Here is a 14,004-nt window from a genome sequence, read left to right as displayed (position 1 = left end):
CAGAGTCTTCCTACCATCAAGCAGATCAACACTCCCTCCCAGCTTTGGTTGTTCACAGACTTGCTGAGGGTGCACGCGATGCTCTCATCCAGGTCATTGATAAAGATACTAAACAGAACTGACTCCAACACTGAGCCCTGAGGAACGCTACTTGTGTGACTGGACCAACGAGCACGTAATTTTTGGAAAGTAACATCTTAAAAACGTGTTTTTTTTTTTTTTCTAATGATATTGCTCTGAAGTCTTCACCGTAGATGTGCAAAGGCAGACTGAGACCTGGAGAAACACATATCTAATAACACCTAAAACCAAGAGCAAATATTGATGTTAGTGTTAAGTAGAGTCTATCAATGTTAAACGTCTCTCATGGGCAGTGAATTGAGTTCATATACTATTACAAAAGGATGGTTTCAGTTAACCTATCGGAGACTTGAATTTGTTGATCTAAACCCCCAAGAATTTCCTATTTAAAGTATCAGCAGTTGTGCTTACTGTGCAGTGGTACATGTTTTGGGACCTGTCAAGAAGAAAGGTGTAAAATGTTTTAACTGTGATGTTCCTTTTGTGAGGAAACTGGATTTAACCCTAACAGTGACATTTTAATAAATTTTTATAGTTTTTATTCCCTCCTAAAGCAATATTTGTATTGTAATGGGCATTCAAGTTATTAGGTGACTTACGACCTGACAGTAGAACGGAGAGGTGTAGGTGGGTTTGGAGAACTAATCAGATGCAACTATTTCACAGTTATGTACTTAATGTTCAGCATCAATTCAGGTTATTTTGCTTCAAGGGAGGAAGAGCCATATCTGTAACATTGATTCTGATTTTTCATTTTAACTGCTGTCTGTGAACATGCTGCAGTGTGGGAAGTTGTCAGTTGTAACGCAAATATTTTTTGCTGTTGGAAACTATGTGTTATACAGCTGTTACGAAATGGCCAGGTTGAATACAGTCTTCCTGTCTTCTGTATCCTTCCAGAGAGATAAAATATCATTACAAATAGTGTGCTCTGAATTGATTTTATGCCTATTATGAGAGCTGCTCATGTGATGAGAATGCCTTCTGACAAACTGACATGTTTTGATAGGTGCTGAGGTAATTGTACAGATTTTTTTAATTAAGCAAAAATTGCAAGTGGTGTATTCTACAGAAGGTTAATCCCAATATCAAAGTTTAAATGTTAGTTTAGGCATTGCTAAACATGACCAATCTCTTCTCTCATGCATTTTTTGAAGTGTGATGTGAATTGGATGCTGAGGCTGGGCAGCTGTATTAGGGGAATGTAAAGTAACTCGTTGCCTGGCAGCTTGCAGGAAACATGTCTAAATATTTATTTCTGTGGATCTTTAAAGGAATGAGCTAACAAGCAGCTCTTACTGTATGTTTTCTTTTACATTTTAATGTCTATTATGTGAGGAATGCCTAATTATTTTAGAATACTCAAACAAGGAATTACTACTTCAGTACTCCACTTTTTGTTTTTCTTAGACACTTAGTATTTGACAGCTATCAACAGCTTAGCCAACTGTCAATAATCAATTATTCCTATAAGTAGGCTTATTTATTCATTCATACAGAAGTTTCTTTGGTTAATTATATATTAATTGTGAGAAGTTGACATCTATCTTTTGAGACCTTAAGAAATAATAGCTATAATTATTCCTTTATATGTTCACAATACTTAGTTAAATGACTAGTGAATCATTTGAGTTTTAAATCTGACGGGGCTGCATTTTTTCTGAACGTTTTTATATTTACTTTCTTGTGATTGTATGTGATATATATTTGTCAATATATATATGTAACTTTGCATGACAGTGTTAAAGCTGTTATCGTAGCATTTTTCCTTTGACATGCCATGAACGTTGACATGCGTGCTAATTAAATTTTCCATCAACTCTAAGTGTCCTGAAGTTAGAAATATATAAAGATGACTTTGTTGAATGAAATATAGCTACCCAAGGGGCACAAACAGCTTTCTGAGAGCATATTGTTAAAATCCACAGCAATTTAAAACCAGAAACTGATTATAGGAAGAGTAAACATAGGGAGGTAATTGTGTGCAGAGCAAGTCACTATTACTAGGTTTATCAACTAGGAGGAGGTAGAAAACAAGCTTAAACACTCTTGTGTGGCATATGTCTGTTGAATTTGATAGGTTTGAAGTGTGTGTGGAAAGTTAAGACTTCACCTATTTTGCCGATGGGTTGAAACTTAAATATGTGCTCAGTGTGAAGTGTATACTCAGGTTATAGTCGGACTTTATACACGTTAGAAACTTTTACAAAATCCTTGGTCTTCACAAAACTGTGTTATGTGTTTTTATAGCTACTACAGTGCTTTTACAGAAAGATAGCTGTGACTGCAGTCACAGTTTTCAAAGGTGATGATGAGGTGTTTAATAGTAAATGAAATTATTTTACAGGATACTAAATTTTGCCAGCATGTAAATCTTCCTTTAATGTCCTGCAGCCTAGTTAGCTGTCTTTGGTGCCCTCTAGTGTTCTTTTTGCATGCACAAACCATAGGTAAAGAGATTTTAAAGGCCTGCTGCCGTATTTGCTTGTTTAGTTTTTTCTTTATCAGTCTTCATCCCTTTTTTTCCATATGAATGTTAAAAATGCAAAAGAAATATCCATTAACCTTTATCACATCGAGTCATTTGCTTCTATCACAATGTAGACTCAGGTATGAGAAAACTTCTTGTGTGATGGTGAGATCTTTTATCTTAGAATTTCCTCTGAAGTCTTTTTGAATTTGCAGTCCTAATAATCAAGTCTCTGTGATTTCATTTTTCTCCTTTAAAGATTGGTTTTGTTACTCTTCTGACTTATTTTGGTAAAAAAGGAGATCGAAAGAGTTAATCCTGTAGGGCTACAGGGTATTGGCAATGTTTTACTTGTGCTTTACATTCTAAAGTTTTTCAGAGGTTCTGTAGTTTATTATCGTTTCTGTAGCATTTCAAGTGATCAGTATTAGAGTTTTCATTTGTGTGCTCTTTCTGTTGCAGTATAATGGTGTATCAGAACCTCCCGTCACATACAAGTTTGGTGCTTATTACTTCTACACAAGAGTACAGCAGACAGTTTAATTCCAGAGTTAACTGTTTTTGTTGCTTGATTCTTGGAGCTGTTTTCATAAACAGTGTGAGAACATGACACTTCAGCTTTAATACTTTGTATTTTTTTCCTGGTTAAAATTTGAGATTTTGTTTGTTTTTATTTAATCAGTGAGTTTACCTTTTTTAACAACAGATCAGAAATTCTACATTGGTATTTACAAACTGTAAAGCATGAATCACAATTTGTATGAAAGAATCACTTTCATCTCTCATGTAAATGTGCACTTACATAATTTGGATCCACTGGATATTTTTATAAAGTTACTTTTTCAGATCCAGTGTAGCCTGCTGCATTAGATAAATGTCATATTTTTGAGAAATACTGGAATAGTAGTTCTGGAAGCAATCTGCCTTACCCACAAAATTAGTTATTCTGGGACATGCACAGGCCCTAAAAATGTTTTATAGTGCTCTCTCAGTACATCATTCCTGATTTAGGGAAAACACTATTGATCAAAATTGTCCTGTGCTTCCCTTTTTGGGACAACTGTTCTGTTGGTGCTGAGGTGGACTTTTGTGATCCTTAGTCTTCCACGTACTAGATGGTAACGGTTCTCTTTTCTGAGGGACAATAGTAAGATAAAGGCTTTTGACGCTCTTAGACTGGGAAATGAGATGCTATTCTTTGCAACAAATCCAGATCCTTGATTTGAATGAAGAAATATATATATTTTTTTAAAAATGAAGCAACAGATATGAATGTGGTCACTTAGGACTCCGTACTTGTTCCTGTTGTTAGATACCACTTTTTTCACTAACTTCTAGAACAAAACTTTTAAGCTTCAGGAAAATGTTTGATTTCCAATTTCGGTTTTAGTAAGTTTAGGATCATATACACTACAAGTGGATATTTATATTAGTCAAGCAAATCTGTACATCAGATATAACTGTGCCTTAAGCTTGGAGATTTGCCTGCGTGTATGTTAGAGATACCACATTTGCAATGCTTGGGGGGAGAAACAGCAGGATGTTGTGAGTCAGTTTTGCATTTTGTTGCAGTGCTGAAAGAAGCACTCAGAAATAATAATTGTTCTGGCACTTTAAAAATGTAATGCGAAAAGACACTTTTTGACTTTACTTACTGACTTACCCTTATTAGAAAGCAAAAAATTTAACTTGTAGAAAACACTGGGGTTAGCAAGATCGTTGCGGGGGTTGGAGAGGGAGTAAAGAAAATTAAAGTTGCCACCAGGTGGAGCAGTACCAAAATGTTCTCCTTTTTACTGGCACAGTCCTCTGGTGCTGTAGCTGTGAACTACCTGTACCTTTGGGAATATCATACATTTTTTTAAGGGTAGAGTATGAAATACAGTGGTTTAGAATGCAACGAAAAACCCAGAAAGAATGCAAATGAAGAACTTCTGTGTTTTCACAAATTAGGATCTGGAAAATAAAAATTCGTTTGATGTTTGAAATTTTAATCACAGATTTAGGTCTGTATCCTGATTTCAGTATGTTTTGCTGTTAGCCAGACTCTCTGAATCAAAATTAGATCTTTTTTTGTGTCTCTTCTTTGAGATGTAATAAAATGATATTTGGGAGCTGGCGTACTGGCATTGCTACTAACTGTATCTGCATAGACCAACTGTTAGAGAAGCGGGTACTCAGGCAATGTAGGTGGCTCGGGCGTGTCTGTCTGCACTAGAGATTAGTTATCTGCTGCTTCAGAGAATAACGGGAAAGGAAAGGAACAAATTCAGTAAAAAAATAAGAAGTGTCCCACCTTGTAGGGGCTTGAAGCTTAGGTGGAAATTTTCGTGGGTGAAGTCTTGTTTTAATGTTAGATAAAACAAGAAGCATGTTATTTGTATTAGGCAGATGAAAAATGAAAGTGTTGTATGAGACTTTCCAAGCCGTGAAGCTACAATATTTTGCCAACCAGGGATAGAATCCATTTGTAGATGAATTAGAGTGAAGTTTTGACACAACAGAGGAAATGCATGAATATATGGTTATATGGTTATAAAACTTGTGAAAGTAGCATTTCTATTTAAAATTTAAAAATCTGTTATAGAATGACTTCACAGTGATGGATATTAACTTCTTTCATTTTCTTTTCCCTTGGTAATAGATTCTACTTGTGTAGAAAATGTATATAATCTGTTGCATTATTCCTGAAATGCTATGATGTCATGTACATAATCTATATCAGATTTTGGAAATCAGTGGGATTTCCCATTATTGTTTTCAAATACTGATATTCCATGTGAATTTATTAACTGGATTTCTATTAGTTCTCTCTTCCTGGCCCATTATTGCCATTGATTTAAAATGCTGCCTTGTCTCTTAATGATACTAGCTCCCCTGCCTACTTAGTGGTTAAGTATGTGCTCTGCAGATGTTTTTCTACATTGTATCAAGAAGTTATTTTGCTCACTTTTGTGACAGAGGTTTTTAAAGAGAACTAAATACTTGAAATAAGCTGAGCTGGTTTTCTGTTTTGAAGGTGGACTTCCAAAACTATTTCGGAGGATGTTTTAACAGCTACCTTCAGTGGGAGTCTGCTTGATAATAGTCTATTGCAAAACAACCAAATCACTTCCTACAAATTGTGGTACAAATTTTGGAACCCTGGGTAGCATAGTGGGTCGGTGGACGGTGATGTGAAGTGGGTGTATGTACCACATTTCCCTTATACTCACCCTATCATATGTCTGTGAAAAAGAAGAAAGTTTTTGTTTTTTCTTTAAATGCAACATTTTTTATTTTGTGCTTTCTTTTAAAGTTTTAAACCTGGAAATCTAGCAGTATATTTAGGTCACTTGAAGATATAAAAGTGATGAATAGGCATATAAATGATAGTGTCTTAACTTTTTTTGTTTGTTTGTTTTTTAATGATCTGATGCATTCTGGCAAATATTTCTCCACAGGATGAAGATGAGTTGGACTCCCATACCATGGTGAAGACCAGTTCAGAGAGTGCTGGTACCATGAGGGCCACAAGCACAATGAGTGAAGGTGCTCAGACAATGATTGAACACAACAGTACTATGCTAGAATCAGACTTGGGGACCATGGTAATAAATAGCGATGACGATGAAGAAGAAGATGGGACCATGAAAAGTATGTTGTTAATTTACTTTCCTTTTGTTCTAATAATGTAATGTGTTTTCTCATACTGCATGACCACATTGTGTCAGGGGCTTTTAAGTGTCAAGTTCTGTGGTTAAAACGGGGAGAAGGATATTTGTGTTTCTAAGTACTCTGTATATTTTGTGGAGAAAAAGGTGGCTATAGTGGGAGATACAAAGCAGAAGCCTGGTTTTGGTGCTCTGCTCTAAAATTAGGCCTCTGTGAATTTTTCCTTCTACTGCTTGTCTCTTGCTTTTTTGCCTCCTGTTCTGCACACGTTTGGACTGGTTCCTTGGAACTAAACTGAATTGATGTGATGATGTAAGAAGCTACTGCTTCAGTGTCAGTGGTCCTGGGAACTCCCCGTGACTCTCTGGGTTCAGCAACCATACACATATTGCTGCAGAATTATTCTGGAACTCATGATCAATTAACAGTTTTTTATTTTGTTAGTTTTTATTTGAGTGAGTTGTCAGAGTGTAATGCAGTAATGCTTGGTTTAAGGTGATGAAAAGATTGTTGAAACCTAAGTAAAAAGTCCAAATTTACTTCAGCAGCCTGTGAAGAGAGTATGTTACAGAGGAAAAAAATAAATTATTTAAAGTGTAAAATCATAAATTAACCCGAAATATGCCTAAATACATGTTTGTTAAATAGTTAACTGGTATACTTAGATGGTGATGTGCTGATTATTTGGCTGCAGACTTCTGCAGAATAAGGCCCACTGAATGTAACAGAATTATTTGCCTGAGTGGGCAGCATCAGTAGGTGAATCCAACTCGAGCTGTAGGTGCCTGATTTCATGAGGCAGAACGTAATGTTTAACTCCAGGCAATTGTTTGGGGCGAGGTGTTAGTATATTAAAGCTAATGTTTCAGGAGAGGAAACTGGTGCTAAATCAATAACTTTATAGCAAACATAAATTTACATTTGTGGTCACACATATACACCTGATGTAATTGGTACAAAATTAGTTGAAGGCACAAATGTTTTCTTTGTCGTTTAATGTACAGCAAATTGGAAAGAATGAGTTTTGTTGATTTTTCTCTTCTCCATGTCCTATTTGTTTACCTTGTTGCTGGAGACATTGTTTTTGAAGTGTACTGTTATTTTCAATTTTTCATTTATTACAGAAGTAATCTGTAGTTAGAAAGGGAATTACCTTTCTTCACCTTGGCATTTAGTCAGTATGATTCTTCAACATGTTCTTCCTTCTTGTCAAAAAAGAATATATTATCTTTAGGACAGCAGGTTTCTTTCCCCTCCCTCCCCCCATTGGTGACTCTCTTGAGACCTGTAACCCCAGCGAAGCAAAGCCAGCAAACCTGAGGTAGCCTGATGGCAAATGATCATTTCTTCCTTCAGCTGGCAGGCAACAGGTTTGGTTCCAGCACTTACTCACTGAACTTTCTTGTATTTTCCATTAGAGACTCATTGATTAAAAACTAGAGATAATTCAAGAATAGGACCTCCACATCTCTCAGCTGAAAATAAAAAATGTCCATCATAGCTGGTCCTCCTCTGCTTCTGTGATTCATGTGCTATTGGCTGAGACAGGAGCAACAGCAAGTGTCCTAAATAAATGTCACCAGGAAGGGACGCACAAATCTTTGCTTTCCCGAAGGGGCAAACACAGATCTTTTGCTTCTTTGTGCTTGTCATTGGTTAGGGCTGGGCTGGCCACTAAAACACAGACTAACCTCCTTTTCCCCCCAAAAACAGGAATGAAAAGGGAATGAGACAGAGAGACTTTACAGGTTAGAAAAAAAAAAACAGCTTTAATGAAACAATAATGGAAATAATAGTGAAATGTTAAAAATAAAGAACTATATACAAGCCTGATATCAAACCTGACTCACCCCCGAGGGCAATCCCCCTGATGTTGCAGAGCTGGGAGCACCAGGGAAGCCCGAGGCTCAGCGGCGGCAGGAGCTGGATTCAGGAACTCAGGATGCGGATCAAAAGCAGGAGATTGGGTGGAGTCCTGCCGGGAAGCCGGCCATTGCAGAAAGAGAAAGAGAATAAAACTCTCGTGATCACTCAGTTTGTACTAAATATGACATATATGGGATGGAATACTCTTGTTGGTCACCCGTCCTGTCTATTACCCCCCAGAGGTGCAACCTTTTACTTCCTTGTGACCCCTCTTACTACCCGGCACCCCCAGCGTGGCACACAAGAGCCAGCAGTGGCCTTGGTCACTACAGGAATAAGTGTCAGCAAGAGCCTTTCTGCCTCCAAGTCCCAGGCAGTAACTGTAAACATCAGGTGTTACCACTGCCAGTAGCACACACTGTCTGCAAAAACCATGCTGCTGACTTCAGAACGTGCAGCCTCTTGAGAAGAGGCTGAAGTGGAAAGTAAAAATCACTAAACAGAATTATTTTTGTTTAGCTCAAACCAGGACAGTGCTTGACAGAGACACAAGATTTTGGAGATTGATTGCTTTTTCCAGTATACCTTCACAGGCAAGGTGAGAGCTTTCTAGATGTTTGATTGTCAGAACAAGTCGTTTAAAAGAGCTCTTTTGATACTTCTGAATAGTAGAACACTGCAAGGAAGAAGCTTTGAGAAATAGACTTAGTGAACTAGGGAGGAGGGATTTCATTTCCTTCCTAGAGACACTGAATATTTCTGTCAAACTTTTTTTTAATTGCTCTTGTGTTTAGTTTCACATTTTGTTTCTTTCTGCCTTTTGTTTCCCTGCTCAAGGACAAAATAAGAAACAATAATAAGTTTTTATTTTTAAGTGCCCATGCTTAGAGGCCTCTGGGAGCCATGACAGAAAATAATTAAAACCATATTTTTTTCACAAATAGGGAATTGTGCCCAGATAAAATTGGGATTTGGAACAAATGGAGGCCTGTCATCCTACCCCAAAATACAATATACAGCCTAGCAATAAACAACGGTTATGCCTTCTTTCTTAGTATGCCTGTGAATGCTCAGAGCAAAGACTGTGGTACGTACCTGGAAGAAGAGAAGAATGCAGAGAGATGGGAGGACAGAGCTTGACTTTAGGAGGTTTAACATGGAGTGCAAGAAAGAGTAGGATCAATGGTAGTGCTACTTTTGTTCAGCTGCCTGGCTTGTATTTATTTTTATGTAGAAGCATTTTTATATCTCAATTCAGAGACCTGTGTTCGGACCAGCTTCCCTGCATTCCCTTTGTGGCTTTTCAGCAAGGCTTAGTGTTAGGACTTTCTGATGCACCAACAGTATTTCTGGTGTTCTCCGTTCTCCTTTTCCTTTACACTCACCCCCCTCCCTCTTTTTTTTTTCCTGTTACATTTATGTTTCTGTCTGCTTTGGGCTGGCAAAGAAGTTGCCCCTTCTTGCCATCTGGACTTATTTTGGGTTTCTAACTGTTGCTTCAAACTTCAGTGATGCTTCTAGATAGTTCATTGTTAGTAGTATATGTATTAAAAGAAGAGGGCAGTGAATTAATGAGGTGGCATTTGACAGAATATAGAAAAGTTGTAAGGTTTTTGTTTTATTACTCTTTTTGCCCTATAAGACATGAAATGTTTAAGGTTCAGTCAGTATAATTCTTAAACACATTCTTCTTTCTTATCAAATAGAACAATGTAATCTTTGGGACAGCAGGTTTCCTTCCCCTCTCTTCTCCCCCATAGTGGTTGTCTTAAGACCTGTAACACCAGTGCAGGAGAGGCAGCCAGCTGGAGGAGGTAGCCTGGTGGCAAGTGATAGTTTCATCCTTCAGCCGAGAGGTTTGGTTCCAGCACTTACACACTGAACTTCCTTCTGTTACTGTATTACGGGTTCCTTAATTTCAGCAGAACACACACCCCACTGTAGAACCTACATTTCGAAAGAATTCATGAATTTGGCTTATTTATTTATTATTTTTCAGTGATTTCAGTACATGCAATGTAAGAAATTGTGCTGCACTCTTAGTCAGTCTCCTCTGTGATAGGCAGTGGATGCTTGGGTAGCTCTGGAGTGATGCTTCAGAACTCTCAGAACCACAGCTGGTTTTTGAACTGAAAGGCAAGAGCTTTTGGTATGTATTTTATAACAACTTATGACCCAGATCCTATAGGAATTCAGAAAGGAGGCTTAATTATGGGCTGATTTCAGTGATGCTGTAGCCTGCACACTGATATTTCATAGATGTAGTTTTTTTCCAGCATATTTACTGTGCCTACACTAAGATAGTTTGCCTGATGCCATGTGCAGGTGTACTAGTGCTTTACACCTATATATACAGGAAGATATGATAGATGTTTCCAAGCCTATACCAGTCCTCGAACCCTCTCCTGTGATTGGTAATAAAGTTGTTCGTTTATGCCACTAGCAGTAGTATCTTTTCTGAATGGGATTTTATTTATTTTTTTTTCACGAATAACATCATGTTGGCAATTCTACTTCAAGAGGCTGACTTAGCATGGATTTTCTTTGTTTTGCTGAAAGGAGAAATAAAGCCCAACTCAGCTGAAATGGACTAATGGGTTTGTAATAGTAGTGTCATTGGATATTTTTGCCTTTTCTCCAAAAGATGGGAAAACAGAACAAAAGTTACTAAACCAGTTTACAAGTCTCATTCTCAGGAAGCAAAGCAGCGTTTTGGTCAGGAAACTCTTTTCCTCATTAAAAATTATTTTAACTTGAGTTTATAGTCTTTCAAAAAGTCTGTGAAGGCTTCAGCTGCCATTATTTCTGATAAGTAGTCGTAAAGCAAACAAACAAATACTGAATGAGGCCTGAGTTTGAATGAAGACTTGGATGCGCAAGCCGCTGTGATGTAAAAACTGCAAACTCCTTGATGACTTTGTCATGCAGCTCTCTGTAGTCAAAACATGTCGTGGATACATCTTTTGTTAAACTCCCAGCTGCTCTGGCCTAAGGGATGTGGATTCTGCTTCCTCTTGATTCAGAAACGAAGTAGACTGACTTCTGATTCTCTGAGGTCGTTGTCTAATAGGCACCCATTAGCAGAAAAACTCGCCCACTCCTGAAAATCAGTCACAATTTCTGCTTAAGATAAGGCTAAAGGAGGTGGCTGTGGCAACTTTAAACATGGTAGTTCACTGTCAGGTGTGTTTGCATGGCGCATTAGCAGATGTCATCATACGTCATTTTCAATGAAATAGTAACTAAATTTGTTTGTGTTAGTTTAGTTAGAGATCTAAAAATAGAGTCTCTTTTTCATTTAATTATCTGTAAAAATAAAATCTTGTAAGTCTTTAAATAAATCCTTCAAAAAGCCCCCTCATTTTGCAACCAGACAATTTCTGGGTTTGTGTATGAGTTTTTCTATTTGCAGTGAAGGTTAGCAGCTCTTGTTCTTTCAAATGAGTTAACTAACTGTATACTAAATTGCAATCAGAAGTAAGTTCTAAATTCTTATTTATCAAAGCAAATAGAACAAGTCCTCAAAAAGTAAAAATAAATGTACTCTGCTCATTTTGGAGTAATTTCAGTCCTGTTGACCCACTTTCCTCAATATACATTTGATAGCAAGGAATTTTGAGGGGTTGGTTTGTTTTTTGTTACATGTATAAGATATTTATAAATAGCTCTAAAACTTAAGAGCAATGCCTGGAAAATATTTAGTATTTTCTGTTACATGAGAGGACAGAGACCACCTTACCTCTAATGGGCCAACTTAGAGTTTCTGACAGAGACACTCGTAATTTTCTTGTTTATAAGTATGTCTCAGGGATGAAACATAAGTACAAACATCTCAGCAGAAGAAAAAGATTGATTGTGAAGGGTCAGCAATGGGGAGTTTAGTTCAATGAATGTTTTCTTGTGGTCTTGGTTGTCATTAATTAAAAGATGGTGAGTAGAGATATCTATGATCTGGGATTAGAAAAGAAGATTAGAAAAAAAATTAGAATAAAGAAAACAACAGGGAGAAAAAGAGAGAAGTAGAAAGTGTGTATGAAAACATGTCAGACGGAAGGGAGAAGTCACTGTGGTGTTGAAAAGAAGCAACTGGAGCCAAGTGCAGTAAAGCCTAGAGCAAGACAGTAGAATGCATTAAAAAATTCAAAAGAAAATGCAGAAAAGAATAATGTAGAAAAAGGAGAAAGAACAAGTAAATCCACATGCTGTGAGAGCTAGCAGTACAAAAATAAGAATTAATGAAAAAATAGGCCCCTATTAATCATGCGGCAAAATTCGAATGAATTAAAATCTTTAGATAGAGGGAGTGTGAAGAAATGGTGAAATAAGAGGTCAAAGAGGAGAGGAAAAAAAGCCACTTAGTGAATTAATAAAAACAAAAGTAAGGCCAGATAAGAAGTTCAGCAAGTCCACATTAACACGTTAAACACAAATTCTAAAGGTGTTTCCAGTGGTTTACCTTTTTCCTTGTTAAAACAATAGTTCAATTTAAAATTCCAAATTATTTTATTATATTTATAATTAAAAAGTATAGTTCTACGTGTGGGTCAGTTTTGGGGCTTTTTTCCAGCTTGGTTATTTGTATCTTTCATCCTGTTTCATGCATTGCTCTTGGAAATGTATTTGATAAATAGCAAGTACACATTTCATGAGTCAGTACTCTGCAGAATGTAGTTTCTGGGTGACAGTTATATAGAACTACTAAAGCATTTCTTATGTTTTGTTTATTGTTCTATTTAGTAACAAATTTGCTTTGAAATCCCACAAATGAAAACAAATTTGAGTCAGTTAAGGTTGTAGATTTATTTTTATTTTCTGTTTTTACAATTAGTTTTGTGAAAAGGGTAATAGAATGGGAGCTCATTCTGGTCTCTGCTCAGCTTCATAAAGCTTTTGCAGCTGCATAGATGATGCCAAAATTCCTCAGGGTTTCTACACAGTGGAGACAGGGTGCTTTGCAGCCTTCTGTAGAGTGTGATCCCGTAATTTTGTGAGAATCCTCATTGACAGTGAACTTAATTAAGCAGTATCTAGGCGCAGTTTGTGCAGTTATTTTTTGCAAGTTCGTTTTCTAAATACTTTTTAAATTGCACCGTTGGTGAAGCTGATGGGAACTCTCTTGCTTTCATACAAGCACCTGTGGACCAGGCCTTGACGTTAAGGGCATTCAGTACCCGAAGGGATGCTTAGCACCTTGTGTTATTCAGTTTCCATAACAACAAATAGATATCACATGAAGTAACTTCTAATATTATTTGTGCGTGCGACTCTGAAATGTCTTGAACATTTCTCCACATTGTATCTTGCTACAAAAATATCATTCTTCGGCTATGAGCTTTTATGCCAAAGATCCTCGGGGGACAAGTGGAGGCTTGTGCTATGTACAACTGACTGCATTAGTTTCTGTAAAATCCAAGAAAATTAATAAATTGAGTTTATTTTATAGTGCAGTAAATCTTTAATCTTTAAATAGTTTTAAATTTTTTTCTTCATTTTTTCTTTCAACTAAGGAAATGCTACTTCACCGCAAGTTCAAAGACCTTCTTTCATGGACTACTTTGATAAACAAGATTCCAAGAATAAAAGCCCTGAAAACTGTAATCAGAACATGCATGAACCTTACCACATATCCAAAAATGTTTTCCCTGATAACTGGAAAGTCCCTCAAGATGGAGACTTTGATTTTGTAAGTACGTTTTTATTATTTACTTTCTTGCGTGCTGTTTATTTTACATGTCCCAAAAGTAGTTAATCCCTTTATATATGTAAATGCAAGAACACCATCCCATTACCTAGTTTTAATGCCTCATCCTGTTTGAAATCAAGTACATTTGCTTAATGCAGGGCCTTTTTAATGAAAAGTGGTATGTGACAATATGAATATACTTCTTTGTAACTACTTTTTAATGAAAAAGCATTATTGGTTCTTTATAACT

The 14,004-nt window shown here is 36.7% G+C and overlaps 1 protein-coding gene across 1 annotated transcript in view; it reads left to right on the top strand.

Moving 5' to 3' along the window:
• Nucleotides 1-13,762, top strand: part of LOC104273317 (serine/threonine-protein kinase 3-like) — a gene marked incomplete at its 3' end in the record, with an annotated part of 63,981 nt that extends 50,219 nt beyond the window's left edge. Inside the window, exons 6-7 of the mRNA XM_009868622.1 lie at nt 5,995-6,187; nt 13,579-13,762. Of these exons, the coding sequence (XP_009866924.1) occupies nt 5,995-6,187; nt 13,579-13,762 (377 nt within the window). The remainder of the gene's footprint in view (nt 1-5,994; nt 6,188-13,578) is intronic.
• Between the last annotated feature and the right edge of the window lie 242 nt (nt 13,763-14,004).

This window comes from Apaloderma vittatum, unplaced genomic scaffold (genome assembly GCF_000703405.1).
Source record: "Apaloderma vittatum isolate BGI_N311 unplaced genomic scaffold, ASM70340v1 scaffold454, whole genome shotgun sequence".
NCBI lineage: Eukaryota > Metazoa > Chordata > Aves > Trogoniformes > Trogonidae > Apaloderma > Apaloderma vittatum.
Note: the sequence above shows the minus strand (reverse complement) of the source record. Positions and strands in the feature narration are given on the sequence as shown.